This window comes from Acomys minous (assembly GCF_964271855.1).
Source record: "Acomys minous genome assembly, chromosome: 12".
Classification (NCBI taxonomy): domain Eukaryota; kingdom Metazoa; phylum Chordata; class Mammalia; order Rodentia; family Muridae; genus Acomys; species Acomys minous.
Window position 1 is genome coordinate 67,101,337 of NC_140493.1, and position 17,354 is coordinate 67,118,690.

The 17,354-nt window shown below is 41.4% G+C and overlaps 1 protein-coding gene across 1 annotated transcript; it reads right to left on the reverse strand.

Annotated features, from left to right (window-relative positions):
* Positions 1–3,788: 3,788 nt before the first annotated feature.
* LOC311578858 (olfactory receptor 3A1-like) lies at positions 3,789–4,736 on the reverse strand (the record flags this gene model as incomplete). The annotated part of the gene is made up of 1 exon (XM_084748929.1): positions 3,789–4,736. One exon carries the CDS (start codon positions 4,734–4,736, stop codon positions 3,789–3,791), a length of 948 nt encoding a protein of 315 aa, XP_084605055.1.
* Between the last annotated feature and the right edge of the window lie 12,618 nt (positions 4,737–17,354).

A 17,354-nucleotide genomic window follows, 5' to 3' on the forward strand; every position in this document is an offset into this window, starting at 1 on the left:
AAACTGAGGAAAAGAACACATGATCATCTCACTAGATACTGAAAAGGCCTTCAACAAAATCCAAAACCCCCTGATGTTTAAAGTCTTGGAGAGATCAGGAATACAAGGCACATACCTAAACACAATAAAGGCAATATACAGTGCGCCTATAGCCAACATCAAATTAAATGAAGGAAATCTTAAAGCATTTTCACTGAAATCAGGGACAAGACAAAGCTGCCCATTCTTTCCATATCTATTCAACAGAGTACTTGAAGTTCTAGCTAGAGCAATCAGACAACTAAAACAGATCAAGGGGATACAAATTGGAAAGGAAGAAGTCAAAGTATCCCTATTTGTAGATGATATAATAGTAAACATCAGAGAACTCATACAGGTGATAAATTCCTTCAAAATTAACTCAAAAATGGTAGCCCTCTGTATTACAAACCACAAATGGATGGAGAAAGAAATTAATTAGAAGATGGAAAGATCTCCCATGCTCATGGATCGGAGGTTTAACATAGTAAACATGGCCATCTTACCAAAAGCAATCTACAGATGCAGTGCAATTGCCATCACCATACCTACACAATTCTTTACAGATCTTGAAAGAATACTTTTCAACTTCTTATAGAAAAAAATAAAACAATAAAACAGGAATAGCTAAGACAATTCTGTGCAATAAAAGAACTTCAGGAGGTAGCTCCATCCCTGATTTCAAGTTATACTACAGAGCAATTGTAATAAAAAAAACTCCATGGTATTGGCATAGAAACAGACTAGTTGATCAATAGAATTGAATAGAAGACACATAAGTAAACCCACACACCTAAAACCACTTGGTTTCTGACAAAGAAGCCAAAATCATACAATGGGGAAAAGATAGCATCTTCAGCTAATAGTACTGGTCTAACTGGATGTATGTATGTAGAAAAAGGCAAATAGATCTATATCTATTACCCTGCATAAAACTCAAGTCCAAGTGGCTCAAAGAACTCAACATAAAACCAAATACCCTAAATCTGTTAAAAGAAAAACTGGGAGTCCAGCATAACTGTTTTCTGAGAGGCTTTGTCTGGCAGCTGATGGAGACCCAAGCCAAGCAATGGGCTGACCTTGGGGAGTGCTTCAGAAGAGTGGAAGGAAGGATAGAGGAAGGGAGATAGAGGTAAGGGGCAGAGGTCAAGACACCACAAGAAGACCTATCTAACCTTGGCCCATGGGGGCTCACAGAGACTGAACCACCAACCAAAGAGCATGCATGGACTAAACCTAGACCCCTTACACATATGTAGCATATGTGCAGCTTGGTCATGTGGGTCCCCTAAAAATAGGACTAGTGCTGTCTGACTGTCTCAAGCTGTTACCTGCCACTGTTCATTTTCTTCTACCTGGCCTGTCTTGTCACTCCCCGGTGGAAAAGGATGTGCTTAGTCCTGCGGTGACTTGAGATGTCAGGATGGATTGGTACCACACAGGAGCCTCCCTTCTCTGAGAGGAAGCAGAAGGGTGACTGGGAGGAGAGTGTATGGGGGTAGGGCTGGGAAGAAAAGAGGGAGGGTCCTGGGACCTGGATGTAAAGTGACTAAATAAATAAATACATACGTAAGTAAGTAAATGGAGGAAAATTAAATACATTCAATTCTGTCATTTCAGGGGAAATCCAACTACAAACTTAGAAAGAGGGATCAGTTTCTTTTATTGAATAAATGCCACATTTCTGTAAAAAAAATCACTCACTGGGCTGCACAAGAGCTTTTGACAGCCAGAGTCCCCAGCAGGCCCAGGCTGGACCAGGCCTGCATGACAGCCACAGCAACAGGAATTGTTCATAAGCTTTTGACAGCTCTTCCCTGATTGGCTAGATATGGCTAAAAATTTAGGCAATTAAGGCCATGTGGTGCTGCTTTAATTAACAATTAAGGACTGTTAATCCTTATTGACAATAAAATGTCTTTGGTTTCTGTTCTTTACTGTCTTTGTATTCCTCTAGGAGGATGGAGGGACAAGAACCAGAATGGAGGTCAAAGATGGTCTTCATCTGTCAACTGTTTGATTATCCATCAGGACCTGATATTGACAGGGTTATGAAAATACGTGGAGGTGAAATTATCTGTAGGAGAAATGCACACCTCTAAGCTGACTAGGATGTGCTTTGAGCAAAAAAGTATTCATGGGAGGTGGTAGGGCTAGGGACCTTTAACCTGTCTGTGTAGGATAATGATGGGGTGTGTGATGTGTGACACCCCATACCTGGCCTGGACAGGGAGATAGTCATAGGGTAGTGGAAGTGTGTGAGGGAGCAGAAGATCTGGGGAGCTTCGCACCTGTCTGTGTACAGTGGTCAGGGAGCTCTTGGGGAGGGAGTGGGTACAAAGGGTGGGTTGTCTGGAACCTCTTACCTATCTGAAATTGATGTTTGTTGAAAACTGTTTTTTTATAATTATGACACAATATCCATGCGCCTATAAAATATATATTTGAAAACAAAGTATGAAACTTGCAACTAGTGGAAGATAGAAAAAACAAACAAAAGTAAATGAAAAAATAGCAAATTAGGAGACTGGAATTATTTGCACAATATAAATAAGGGTTCCTGCAAATCAGTGTGAAAACTGTTAGCAACTGACATAAATAATAGGCAAAGGACACAAAAAGATAAGTCCCAACAAAATGGCACCAATGAATTGCATTACACAGCTCAGTCTGCCATAACACCACCCTGGATAGCTTAAGCATCTTACTACAATTCTAAAGACAAAGATCCAAAGTCAAAGATCCAAAGTCCAGATGGATCTTTATAAAGTCCAAGATCCAGTTGCTACCATAGTGATGTTCTGATGAAGTTTTCTCTTGGCTGGTAGACATCTTCCTACGGCATCTTTGCAGCTGAGAGTCAGGGTAGGAGGGGGTTCTGCATCTCATAAGGTCACCTTACTGAATTAGGGTCCCGCCTCTAACACCATTTAACCTGATCACTTACACCTTTTTCGTTTGGCTTAATTCTTTGTATTTTTGACAATTTCATATGTGTACATGGCTAATTTAATCAGGCCCACCTCCACCACGCCCACTGGATTTACCTGGACACCTGCCCAAACATGTCTGCCTCACAGGTTCATGTCCTTTTTTAGTTTTTTAAAGGAATATTCCACTGTGTCTAATTACCACTGCTAGTAAGTGCACGGGTGTGGGGTCATCCACTGGAGCATGTTTACTTTCTAATTACATCCCTCCAAATAAGTCACACTGTGGGTGGAAGGGTTAGGGAAGGAATCACAATTTAACCCATATCATGAAAAATAGTTATTTGAAGATATAACCGAACTTAGCGAACATCCAAAAGTGCATCTCATATAACAGTTTTCAATATTTCAATGATTTCTAATTGTTTTCAGTTGAATATTAGAATAATTTATTTATAACAGCCACTGTTGTCGAATATTTAGAGGACAGTTTCATTTACAATTGGAATAATAAAATAGTGTAAGATTTGCATAAGGTAAGAGAAAATATACATATAAGTTTTAATTTTTAGTTAATTCAGCTCAGGATTTGTGTTTATCACAACTTATAGAAATACTTGCAGACTAATAAAACAAATTTAAGGAAAAATCTTGATACTGAATGTATTGTGTTTTATTTTTCTTGAGGCAAGACCTCACGCAGCTGAGGCTCACCTCAAAGTTACCGTCAAAGATGAGATTGAATTTCTTTTCCTCTTACCTCCACTCTCAAGTGCTGAGATTACAAGTGTGCACTACCATGTCCAGTTTATACTGTGTTTTCTTCCCTCCTGATCACTCTCATGCCATATCTCGCTTTCCTGTGAGCACCCTCCTCAGGGCACCCTGCACATCAGGGTTCCGAAGGCTGTAGATGAGTGGGTTCAGCATGGGACTGATGACAGTGTTGAGGATGCCAATGCCCTTGTCCTTGTCTGAAGCCTCCACTGACCCCAGCCTCATGTAGCTGAAGACACCTGTCCCGTAGAAGATGCCTACCACAGTGAGGTGAGAGCCGCATGTGGAGAATGCTTTTTTCCTGCCCTCTGAAGATCGTATTCTCAGAACTGCAGCTGCCACGTGGATGTAGGAGGTGACTATGAGAATCACAGGTGCACCAGCCATGAGGACACCCAGACCAAAGAGCAGCAGCTCATTGAGCTGGGTACTGGAGCAGGAGAGCTGGAAGAGCTGGGGCAGGTCACAGTAGAAGTGATTGATCACATTGGGGCCACAGAAGTTGAGTGTGGATATGGCCACCGTGTGGGTCAGTGCATTGCTGAAGGCACAAGCCCAGGATGTGGCCACCAAGATCCTCTGGACCGTGTGGTTCATGCGGGTGCTATAGGTGAGGGGCCGGCAGATGGCCAGGAAACGGTCATAAGCCATGGCTGTCAACAGGAAGCAGTCAACCCCAGCCAGCTGATGGAAGAAGAAGAGCTGTGTGAGGCAGGCTCCATACGGAATTGTACGCTTGTGGGACAAGAGACGACCCAACATGGATGGAACAGTGACACTGATGCATCCAACATCCAACATGGACAGATTCCCCAGGAAGAAGTACATGGGGGTGTGGAGTTTGGGTTCCACCAAGACAGCTGCCAGGATGCTGAGGTTGCCCCCAACTGTGAGCAGGTAGGCAAAGAAGAAGATTACAAAGATGGCTGGCTGCAGCCCTGCCGTCTCTACCAAGCCCAGAAGAATGAACTCAGTAACTGCTGTTCCATTGCTCCCAACTTTGGACTCCATGAATTCCTGTTATAAGACATTTCAGAGTAGAAACAATCTATCTTTACTGTAATTAGTTAATAAAAATGCACTGGTCCACTTATATGCTAAGCCTGGGTAAACGTCTATGTATCCCAGGGAAGGGTTTCTCTCCTCTGGCCAAACCTTATTGTCTTCAGTTCTTGGCTTTCACCTTGAATCCTCACCTGTCAGTTGCCTGATGGTACCATCGCCTCAGACATTTCTCCACATACCATGAGAGTACGAAAATGTGTTATATTCGTGCAGTGGAAAAATAAAACAAAGCAGAAACCGCCAACAGTAAAACTGTCTAAGTAAAATTCAAAAAAAAAAAAAGACAAAAACATGGGAAACTCGGAATTAAGAGAAAATCAGTGAGGTAGGTAAATTTGGTCATGGCGATACATGAAAGAGGTTGAGTCAAGTTGAAGGGCAGCCCGAGCAACATGATGAGAGGAGGGACAAAGCCAGAGGGCAGGGCAGGGAGGGGAGGGGGGACATAGACTTTTATAAATCAGCAGTAAAAAAAAATTTAAAAAATAAAAAAATAAAATAAATAAATAAATAAATCAGCAGTAATCTACTATGAAATCTAAAAGTCTCGATTTTTAATAGATGCCATAATCTGACTTAAATCAAGAAAGAGTACACCACGAATAAGTTTTTACCTGAGGCATGTATATGGACACCTAGAAAACTGACTAGAACAAAATGTCCCTCAGTTCCACCAACACGTAGGAAAACGGGAGCTTTCAGATTTACTCCCCCACGCTTTTCTTTTAATCCCAAGTGAGCTACAAGTCATACTCATGTCGTGGTCACAATGTGTTATATAGTAATGTCTTACATTTGTGTTTACACACAAATGCACACACTCACACACATGTGTGTGTGCGTGTGCTGGCTCCTCAGGTTCCCAGAGGCCCCTCATGGCTGAGTGACTGTCCTTCCTCTCCTCTGTGTTTTAGGACTGAGGAGTTGCTCCTCAGGAGACTCAAAAGTTTCAGATTCCTACTCAAATTTTTCTCAGTTATTCTATGAAATAATAAAATAGCATTTATTCCATGATTCCCTGTTTTCATAAAGTCCACTAATAACAAACCAGTTCCGCTCATTAAGTTAGTCACCATCTTGGGTAACCCCAACTTCAGGACACAGTTGGATTCCATGATGTCCATCCCAAGAGCCTCAGCCCTTCACCATGCCACACACTGTCATTCCAACTGCTGCAATGCCTTGATTTCTATAATCAGCAAATAAATGAATGAACCATTTTAAATGTAAAACAAACAAACAAACCAGTTCCCACCAGCATGAATCTGTGTGGGTTCAGCGGTGTGCGTTAAAGCCTGTTGGATGTTGTGTGCACACTTGAGCTGAGCAGTACTTTCAGAACTTTCATCTTCTATTTATCCAGCAAATTCCTTTCTTTGATGTTACTTTTTGTGAATTTTTTTGTTTCTGCAACTGTCAATTTCTTTTTCTCCTTTTTATTAGTTCTTTGAGGATTCATATAATGCATTTTAATTATATTCACCCCTAGTCCCACTCTTCCCAGGTCTGCTTCCCCCCTTCCATGTTCAATTTTGTGTCCCCCCTCCTTTTTGTTTTTTAGCTATCTGGTACAATTTATGCTCTCTTGGATGCATGACCTTCACTAGGGGATTGGTCTACCTGCAAGAAGCCATGCCCATGCAAATATAATTGTTAATCATCTATGTCTTCGTTAAAATTAGCCTTGATACACTCATGTCTGATTTCTTTATTATTATTATTATTATTATTATTATTATTATTATTATTATTTTACCAAGTTTCTTCTTTGATGCTTTCTTGCCACCAGGCTTGAGGCTTTGTCCATGGGTGCTGGGAATCAGGTCTTCACATGTAGTAAACCCTGTACTGACTGGCCATCTGCCAACCCCCATATCTATAAAATGCCTAGTTTTCTGTCTTAAAAGTTGTCCTTCCTAGGTGTGTTTTTGTATGACTGCTAACCTCCATGAGGCCATGGTCATGAGGGCATCAGAGGAAAGGTTTGTATGAGGAACCCAGCAAAGTGTCCACTGGTCTATCCAGTCAAGATACCTCTTCTAGCCCCATGCCCAAGAAGAGTATCTTAAGTCTAGGCTCTACACATATGCAGAAGACTGGAACTAGGTCCCCATTCCTCACCATAAGTGGAAAGAACTACAAATGGACCTAAAGGAAGATGAGACTGCTGGAAGACAGCAGGAGAAACACTCCACGACAGTGATGTTGACCAGGCAGTTTTGGATAAGGCCCCCTAAGCCCATGCAATGAAAGTAAAACAGACCAGTGAGGTTCGTCCAGATCAGAGGCTGCAACATAGCAAAGAAACAGAACATCCGAGGAAGTCAGACAGCGCAACAGCGAACACCCACATCATCCTGCTTTCTACCTCATTTCTATTAGGAATTAAGCCTTTAAAAGAACAGGTTTTAGATCATGGACTGCTAACTGCTTCATAAAAACAGGCCAGTTAAAACCATAATTTAAAGTCTGATGGCGGTGGAGGGCAATATAAATTACAACCAGCCAAACCAAACCTCTAACCCAGCCTGGATAGGCAATTCTCAAAAGAAGGCACACAGGTGGCCAGTGAGCTTGTGAGACAGACTCCCTTCACGGTGCCAGTGCCAGTCACATCTTGACCTAGAAAAGCTATAAAGAGTATGAAGCGTCTGCTCATTGTGTGATAGACACAAAGAGAGAGAACTACTGCTATAAAGTTAGCCTGGGAGGGGATGAAATGTGAGTTGCCTAGCGCGCTCAGGAGGGACACCTGCATTGGGTCAAACCCCCTGGGCTCTAGTGCATATCCTACCGCTGACGAAACTGTTCTAATGTTGTGCAAGTTGTCGAACCATGAAGCAAGGAGACCGTGGGACTAAACCAGTTCTGAAGCTTTCCTGATGCAGAATGGCATGTTCATCGCAGTAAAACGACAGAGATCAATGTTCTTAAACAGTAACCATTTCAGGTCTTTTTAAAAAACAGCATTATTAAAAATAAATTAATTAATTAATTAATTAGTTAATTAATTAAAAATAGCATTATTTATTTATTTGTGTGTGTGTGTGTGTGTGTGTGTGTGTAAATGCATGTATGCCATGTACATACGTATACACACATGGGTCCTGGGGATTGAACTCAGGTCATTGAGAGGGATAGCAAATGCCTTTACTTTCTGAGCCATCTTGCTGGCACACAAAAAGTGATCTTAATGACATATAGCTAAAAATGTCCCGTTCTTTTTGTCAAGATGAATGTTGGCTGTTAGTATGTCATCTGTTTGTACATGCTTTAGTAATGTCTCCAATTAGAAGTTTTCCTTACAGCCATCCAATTTTTGTTTACAGTTCTCTCTGGATCATGTCTGATTCTACTGATCCAGCAGATCCCGTGACTACCTCTCCTTTCCCAGCCAGCAGTTGACCCTCTAGATCAGTGTCTCTCAACCTTCCTAATAATACAGTTTCTCATGTTGTGGTGACCCCAACCATAAAACTGTTTAGTTGCTTCTTTATAACTGTACTTCTGCTACTGTTATTAATTTAATGTAAATATCTGATATGCAGAGGGGTCATGACCCACAGGTGAGAACCACTGCCTTAGACACTGAATACATCGCAATCTACAGTTTATATTCTATAGGTAAAGCAGCAGCTATGGGCACACAGGGATATTTGGCATAGTATCAATCAAAATCCCAAGTGAATCACCCACAATACAGTGACTATCTGCTATGTATATGAGTAAGGTGGGGGACATTCAATTTACATTATCTAAAACCCCCCTTAAGTCAACATTTATCATGTCATCCTATGGATCCTAGCCTAACAGTTATTCAGTAAATGTCATAAGAATAGTCATGTTAATGGGAGCAAGGCAGCCTCAAAGCATATCAAATAGCCAAAGAATAAAGTGCCTCTGGCTTGCTTTCTGCAATCCAATCTAACTAAAGTTATAAAGGTCCTCTTCAACTTCCTCTGCCCCCAGCTTTCTCAAACTGTTTTGTCTGGAACGATTTCTTATCCTTAACTCTAAACTTCTCTGATTGAATGAAAATACACATCCCCTTTGGGGGGTCACCCTGGCTTTCCCCTAGCTCAGACTCCTTTCCACTAACCTACTGTAGCACTCTTGTCTCTGAAACCCTCTTGTGTGGCCGCCTCTCTGTAGGGCATAGCTGGCTCTGCTGTGGCTTGTGGGAGGAAATATTCTCAATTGGTCTAGTTTCACTTTCTCAGTGCCTTTCATCATAGCTTAGTACAGCAGAGTTTCAGTATTTCCAAAGTAAATGCAGAATGAGCTTCAGAGCTAAAGCCCCTAGACCAACAAAATTTCAGTAGGAGAGGGCACTGGACTGGATGTAGGAGCTGGGAAGGTCTCTGGGACCAGTCAGAAGCTGTGTAAAATGAGAAACTTCCAAAGTACAGTTCTGAGGGCAAGGCCTGTGAATAAACAAGGCCAGACAGAAAGAATGCCTCACAGATAGCCCCATGACCTCTGTTCAGTGCAGGTAGAGCCGACTTGTCATTTCCAAGATTTAGGATGAGCTAGGTCTGTACATTCCAAGAAGTCTGTCTCGCACAAGGCTACAATGATGACCTTGGCAGAAAAGTCCCCTTGCTATTCTCATGTGTCCAGTCTGAGACACAGACTTCCTTAATTGAACATGCTGACTCCCTGATGTTCCAAACAAACTCTTTGGGTCTGATGGTGACATCTCAGTCAGGCCCTCTGATGAAGTCAAGATGACTCTCTGAGGAATGGGTCCAGGCAGAAAGGCCGGGTTCTGTGAATGTGCTCATCCCCCACTAAAAACAGTAAGCCTGTGTTTCACCCAAGGAATCTGCCCAGATGGCAGAAGGGCCCTGCCACAGGTGGCCCCAGCTCTTTCTTTCATATGATGCGTTATCTGAGTAAGACTTGCCCTACTTAATCCTCTGAAGGAAGAAGTCTTCTTCACTGGGTAGCAACCCAAGGAGACTTCTCAAGGAGCAAAAGGGAGCTCCCAAGACTAATAACTCACCTGTTTCAAGTACTGAGCTGAGCAAGGCTTTTCTGGAAAAGAAAGGAGAGGGGGAGGCACTGTGTAGGCCCTAGTCCCAGAGAAAAAAGCAAGGTCATATATGAGAAAAATAGTGAAAGGGAAATGACATCATCCTGCCATGAGGTACTATTCACTGAAGAGTCATTCTCTAGGGATCTCAGAAATTAGCCCTCCCAGGAAGGAAGAGTTTGGGGAGTTGCAATCCAAAAAGTAACCCAGGTCTTTAATGAACCCAATAATGATGCTTGTGGCTTTTAACTCTTAAAAAAAAGTTCACACCTGCAATTTCCTATTCTACCCCTTATATTAGTTTCATTAGTGCAACCAGGGGATTGTGCAACCTGGGCCTTACCAATATCCCATTTTCCACTGTGGAGCTAATGATGGAACCCAAGTCTTTTGTTCTATGTTATCCCTGAGAGCTCTGAGCAGAGAGAACCAAGTTCCAGTTTGATTTGACCTGGAAATGAGAAGAAGCCACAAGAAAAACAGACCAAAGGGGGTGCTTTCTTGAAACTCAAATGCCTAATGAGTCCTCATGAATGCAATTCATTTCCCTTCACAACCATGTTAGCAGAAGATTCTGGGGTGCATGGAAGGATCCTATGGTGGATTGACAGCAGAAGGCCTGAGCTGAGTGAGGAGGATTCAACCCAGAGATGCCACCATACACTGACTTCCCAGGGACTTAGAAATTGAGAGTCTTATTATCGAGATTAATGGCAGATGGTATGAGGTCTTAGTCCACCTCCACAGTGCCCTAATCTCAAGTTAAAGAGGAATTTCACATCATAGTGGAGAATTGCTTTTCCTTGGTCATAAGACCCTCCTTCCCTTTTCATTATTTCTAGAGCAACCTGATGTGGGATGAAAAGCAGTGATGTGTAGCAAACAGACCCCATAATATTCTCCATGAAAATGGAGTAATATTTCATCTACCCTGAGTTGGTCTGAAAATTAAATTAAACACACATAAAGTGTTTATGAAGGTATCAACAAATACTATGACTGATAAAACAACAAAAACTTATAGTTATTTTGCTGACATATCTTTCTTGATCTTCCTGAAAACTATTTAAAGTAGCTTCATCATTTGCCCAACTGCAGGCATGGAAACAGGCTTATAGGTGTTTTAGTAGTTTTCCCAGTGTTAATTGGCAGAGCTGGAACTCAAATTTCTGCACAGTTTTAACTTCTTCCAACTGCCTGGAAAAACAGTTTGGGCCATTTCCCCTGTCCTCAGTGGTTCTGTTTCTGCCTTCAAGACTGAGGTTGGTACTAACTCTCTTCATCTCTTTCACAGTGTAGTTCTGTAAGCCTCTATCTACATGGTGTTAGCTAGTGGGAAGGGAAGAGATGCCACATACTCACCTTCAGATGTTTGTCATTTATCTTGTCTAAGTGTTCAATGTTTGTCTCACAGTGGGGAGCCTGACACCCACAAGCAAGGCATGCTAATTATAGCTTCAACATTGGACTGGAATTCTATCTAAAAGCTTCTATCACCCACACTGTAGCACTGTGTGTACTTGGCTGCTCTACCCATCACAAAATATCTTAAAAGAAAACAGGCCATATTAGATCAAAATTAGAGAAGTGGATCCAAACAAGTCAGAGGTCCTGGAAATTATAGAAACTTGACATATGCCATGCATATAGAGAGTGACATACAGCCTGTAGAGTGATAGAAAAATGGACAAGCCTTTCAGTAAACAGTGCTGCGAGAGTCCAAGCTCTATAGAGGAAAAAAATAAAAAACAAAAATCACTCAATGACTTTTTTGTCACATGCTCCATGTTCAAAAAATGTAAAAATATTTTCTCTTTCAGGTAGTGAGATATTTATTTTAAAGAATGAAAAATACAAGGCAATCACTACACGCACACCAATAATCCCAGTAATCAGGGGGCAGAGTGAGGTGGATCTCTGTAAGCTTGTGGCCATCCTGGTCTACAAAGTGAGTCAAGGACAGACAAGGCTACACAGAGAGACCCTGTCTCAAAAAAAGAAATAATAAAAAGAAAAAGGAAGAAAGTGCAAAAACTATTAATCCAGGTGTGGTGGTACCTACCTGTAGTCCCAGCACTTGAGGCTGAAAGTAGGAAGATCAGAAATGTAAGGTCATCCTCATCCTTACAGTGACTTTGAGGTCAACTTATACTACATAAATCTTACCTAAAACAAAATGAGCCTAGCGAAAATTTAAACGTATTCTGTGAAATATAGTTATGATCTTTTGGAAGACAACTATTTCTTAAACCTGAGAAACATTGATATTTGGGTGTCTCTAATCATGGTAAATAGAACTTAAGTTACTTTGACTTGTTAAGTATTTTAGTATGTTATAGAGCATTTTAGAGCATTTAATTTTCTGCATCTTGCTATTTTTAATATCAATAGAAATATAGTGGCTCTAGTTGGCTGAATTCAGTTAGTATCTGTAGTAAGAAAATATTTATTTATTTGTAGTCTTTATCAGCATAAACCATGCATTTCTCTCTCTCTCTCTCTCTCTCTCTCTCTCTCTCTCTCTGCAAATCTTTTCTCCATATTTCTGTTCCAGTTTGTTCCTGCCTTTCTCTTCCCCCATCTCCCAAGTACTAAAGACTCTTTACATTACTTTCATGAGTTCAGACCTGAATTCCTCCAACTTCTTTGACAGTCAGGGGCTGACTGCATCACAAAAGCCACATTTATAGCTGGATGATTTACTGAGGCATCTGAATTAATCAAGGTTTATTCTTGATAAGCATCCAGGAGTCTGCCAGAAAACCAACATAGGATTTTTGCCTTTCCAGGAGAACTTCAGATACCTTAAAGAGGTTAATTTGCTTTTCAGTGGCTGTTCTCATTCCAGTCAGGAAGGTCTGGTAGTGGGCTTCTACTGCTCCCCTGCCTTCATTAGTGTTGGGGCTCCAATTAGAGGGATGAGTTCACTCTATTCTCTCATCTGCCTCTCCATGGTTGCCAGAAAAACAGATAGGAAAACTCAGGCAGAGACTCACTGATGGATCAGATGTCATGCTGGCTGCCAGAAATCCAGGCCTCAAAGACCAGAAGACAAAAGAAGAAACAGAAATCAAGGAACAAAGTGCCCATCCAACAAAGAGAAACTCAGAAATCAGCAACTAGACATATGAAGATAGATGCCTGGATGCCAGTGTAAGAAGACAATCAACAACAAAAGCCCTGAATATTCCAACACAGCTGAAGCACAAGAAGATGACCTTCTAAAGATGATAGAGGTCTTTCAAGATGAAATAAATAAATCCCTTAAAGAAAACACAAGCAATTGGAAGAACTGAATTATAAGCAATAGCGAAAATACAAACTGAGGAATTCTGGAAATGAAAAATATAGGTAAGTAAACAGGAACTACAGATGCAAGCATCACCAACAGAATTCAAAAGATGAAAGAGAGAATCTCAGGCATTGAAGATACAATAGAAGAAATAGATGCATCAGTTAAAGAAAATGTTAAATCTAAAAAATTTCTCACACAAAAAACCAGGAAATCTGGGACACTATAAAAAGGTCAAACCTAAGAAAAATAGGAATAGAAGAAGGAGAAGAATCCCAGCTCAAAGCGCCAGAAAATATCTCTTTTAACAAAATTATAGAAGAAAATTTTCCTAACCTAAAGAAGAGCATGCCTATAGATGTACAAGAAGCATACATAACACCAAATAGATTGGAGCAGAAAAGAAAGTCCCCCCTCATGACCTATAATCAAAACACTAAACATACAGAACAAAGAAAAATTAGTAAAAGCTTCAAGAGGAAAAGGCCAACTAGCATAGAAAGGCAGACCTGTTAAAAGTGCACCCAACTTCTCAACAGAAACTCCAAAATCTAGAAGGCCCTGGAAAGATGTCCTGCAGACCATAAGAGAGCACAGATGCCAACCTAGACTACTGTACCCAGCAAAACTCTCAATCACCATGGATGGAGAAAACAAGATATCCCATGACAAAGTAAAATTTAATATCAGGATTCCAAGATAGCAGTGCCAAAGACACACAGTGTCTGATCTGCAGGGAGGAGACTAGGGACCCTACTGGGAGCCATGGACCATGGGAGCTGGGGATCATTGGGTGAGAAGGGTCCTCACAGTGTGGACCATGGGCAGGCCTGCCTCCAGTAATCCAGGGGCCCAAAGAGGACAGGAGCCCAGTCCCCAGAGTCTGGACCAGAACCTGTGAGCTGTGAGTGGTAGCCTTGCTCTACAGAGCAAACTCAGTATATGGTATGGAACTCCCAGCAGTGAAGGACCAGAGCTTCTGGCCAAGGGAAATCTCGGGGAAACACCTCTCACCAGCCCCATGCCAGTCCACAGAAAACCCCAGGTGCCACACAAGGGCCCAGGTGACTATGGACACATTATCCAGCCACAGCTGCATGCTCTGAATGGAATGGGAAGGAACCTAGCTACCAGCCCCAGCAGCCTGGAGCTGATGGCCCAGGGGAAAACACAGGAAAATGGGTGGTTCTGTCCTCAGACTGATCCACAAGTCCTGAGAAAGCCACAGTGGCATGAAGCCAAAGCCCAGCACAGAGAATGCTTGCTTGCCTCCCCAGTACTCTCAGTCTCACTCCCTAATGAATCTGTGGACCCACTGGCCCAGGAGGACCAAGGAGGGAAGATTGGGGTTCACCTGTCCCTGGAGGGACCCAGGGCCCACATGGGGGCTCAGGCAACTGTGGACACACCATCCAGTCACAGCTCCAAAGCTGCACACTGGAGTTGACCATCTAAACAAGAAAAAAGGGTGCACACTTCCCAGTCCATTCCCATTCTGGCCAATGATAATTGGGAGCTTGGCATCTGACACTGAACTGTGAGAAGTATAACTCCAGCCTGGAGCTGCTGGCCTAGAAAATATGCAGTAAAACAGGTAGATCTAACCTCAGACTGACTCACAAGTCCTGAGAAAGTTTCAGTGGTGGGCGACCACACATGCACAAAACCAAAGCCCAGAGCCAACCATGCTTGCTTGCATTCCCAGTGCCCTCTGTCTCCCTGTCTGACATATCTGTGGGCCTGCTGGCCCAGAGCCAACAGAGAGCATGGATGGGGTCCCAACATCAGAGACAGCAAGATGACTACAAGTCAGCGTAAAAATATAAACAACAAAAACCAAAACAATATGGCATCTCCAGATCCCAACTGTCCCATAGAAATCAACACTGAGAACTCAAACACTATTGAAACACAAGAAAATTACCTCAAATCCATAGGAATGAAGACGATAATGGAGAAAATGAATAAAATCCGTAAACAAATGCAGGAATATGTAGTCAAACAGATTGAAGACATTAAAGAGTTCTATAGAGAGGCACTGGAAGAAATTCAGGAAAAGACAAACTACCAGTTGAAGGAAATCAATAAAACAGTTCAAGATCTGAAGGCCCATAGAAAGACACTGGAAGAAATTGAGTAAATACAAACTATCAGATGAAGGAAATCAATAAAATAGTTCAATGTCTGAAGACGAAAATGGAAACAATGATAAAAAGCACAAACTGAAGAAAGCCAGGAACAAGAGAACTCAGAGAAGCAAGCCAGTAATGCAGAACAAAGCTTCTCTAACAGAACACAAGAGATGGAGGAGCGAATCTTAGCAGTAGAAGATACTATGGTAGAACTTGAAACAACCATCAAAGAAAATACTAAATCTGAAAATTCCTGACACAAAACATCCAAGAAATCAAGAACATCATGAAAAGATGAAATCTGAGGATAATAGGAGTTGAGGAAAGAGAAGACAGCTGGCTCCAAGGCCCAGAAAATAGCTTCAACAAAATCATAGAAGAAAATTTTCCCAACTTAAGGAAGGAGATGCATATAAACATACAAGAGGCCTACAGAACACCAAATACAATAAGCAAGAAAAGAGAATCCTCCCAGCACATAATAGTCAAAACACAAAATATGCAGAATAAAGAAAAAATATTAAAAGCGGCAAGGGAAAGGGGCCAAATAACGTATAACGGCAAACCTATCAGAATTATACCTGACTTTTCAGCAGAGACAATAAAAGCCAGAAGGGCATAAACAGAGGTCCTGCAACCCCTAAGAGACAACAGATGCCAGGCAAGAGTACACTATCCCATGAAACTTTCAATAACATTTGAGGGAGAAAACAAGAAGTTCCATGATAAAAACTAATTCAAACAGTACCTAACCACAAATCCAGCACTACAGAAGTTGCTAGAAGGAAAACTCCAACCAAAAGTGATAAAATAAAACCAACATAACATGGGAAATAGATAACTACACTAGCAAAAATATAACCATATAAACACTCTACTGCAACCAACATCAAAATCAAGCTACCCAACAGTCACTGGTCATTAATATCTCTCAACATCCATGGTCTCAATTCTCCAATAAAAAGACACAGACTAACTGAATGGATGCATAAACATGACCCAATATTATTCTGCGTCCAAGAAACACATCTCAGCCACAAGGATAGATATTACTCAAGGTAAAAGGCTGGGAAAAAAGGCAAATGGACACAGGAAGCAAGCTGATGTAGCCATTTTAATGTCTAATAAAATAGACTTTCAACCAAAATTACTCAAAAGAAATGAGGAAGGACACTTCATACTCATCAAAGGTAAAGTCAACCAAGATGACATCATAATTCTGAACATCTTCACTCCCAATACAAGGGCACTCACATTTGTAAAATAAATATTAGCAAATCTTACTCCACACATAGACCCACACACATTGATAGTAGGAGACTTCAACACCTCACTTTCACCAAAGGATAGGTCAATGAAACAGAAATTAAATCGAGAAACAATGACATTAACCAGTGTCATGAATCAAATAGCCCAGGTCAACAATTAATAAATGGGACCTCATAAGGCTGAGAAGCTTCTATAAGGCAGAAGATACTGTCAATAGAACAAAGTGACAGCCTACAGACTAGGAAAAGATCTTCTCCAACCCTACATCTGCCAAAGGTTTAATATCCAAAATATATAAAGAGCTCAATAAATTAAACATCACCAAACTAAATAACCCAATTATGAAATGGGGATCAGAATTAAACAGAGAATTCTCAACTGAGGAATATTATATGGCTCATAAACACTTAAAGAAATGCTCAACGTCCTTAGTCATTGGAGAAATGCAAATCAAAACAACTCTGAGATTCCATCTTACACCCATCAGAATGACTAAGAACAAAGACTCAAGTGACAGCACATGCTGACTAGGATGTGGAGAAAAGGGAACACTCCTTCATTGCTGGTAGAAGTATAAACTTGTATAACCACTTTGGAAATCAATCTGGCTCCTTCTCAGAAAACTGGTAATAGAGATACGTCAAGACCCAGCTATTTTACTCCTTGGAATACACTAAGAACATGCTCCACCACACAACAAAAACATATGCACAACCCTCTTTGTAGCTGCCTTATTTGTAATAGCCAGAACCTGGAAACAACATAAATGTCTCTCAGTCGAAGAATGAACAAAGAAACTGTGGTACATTTACACTATGGAATACTACTCAGCAATT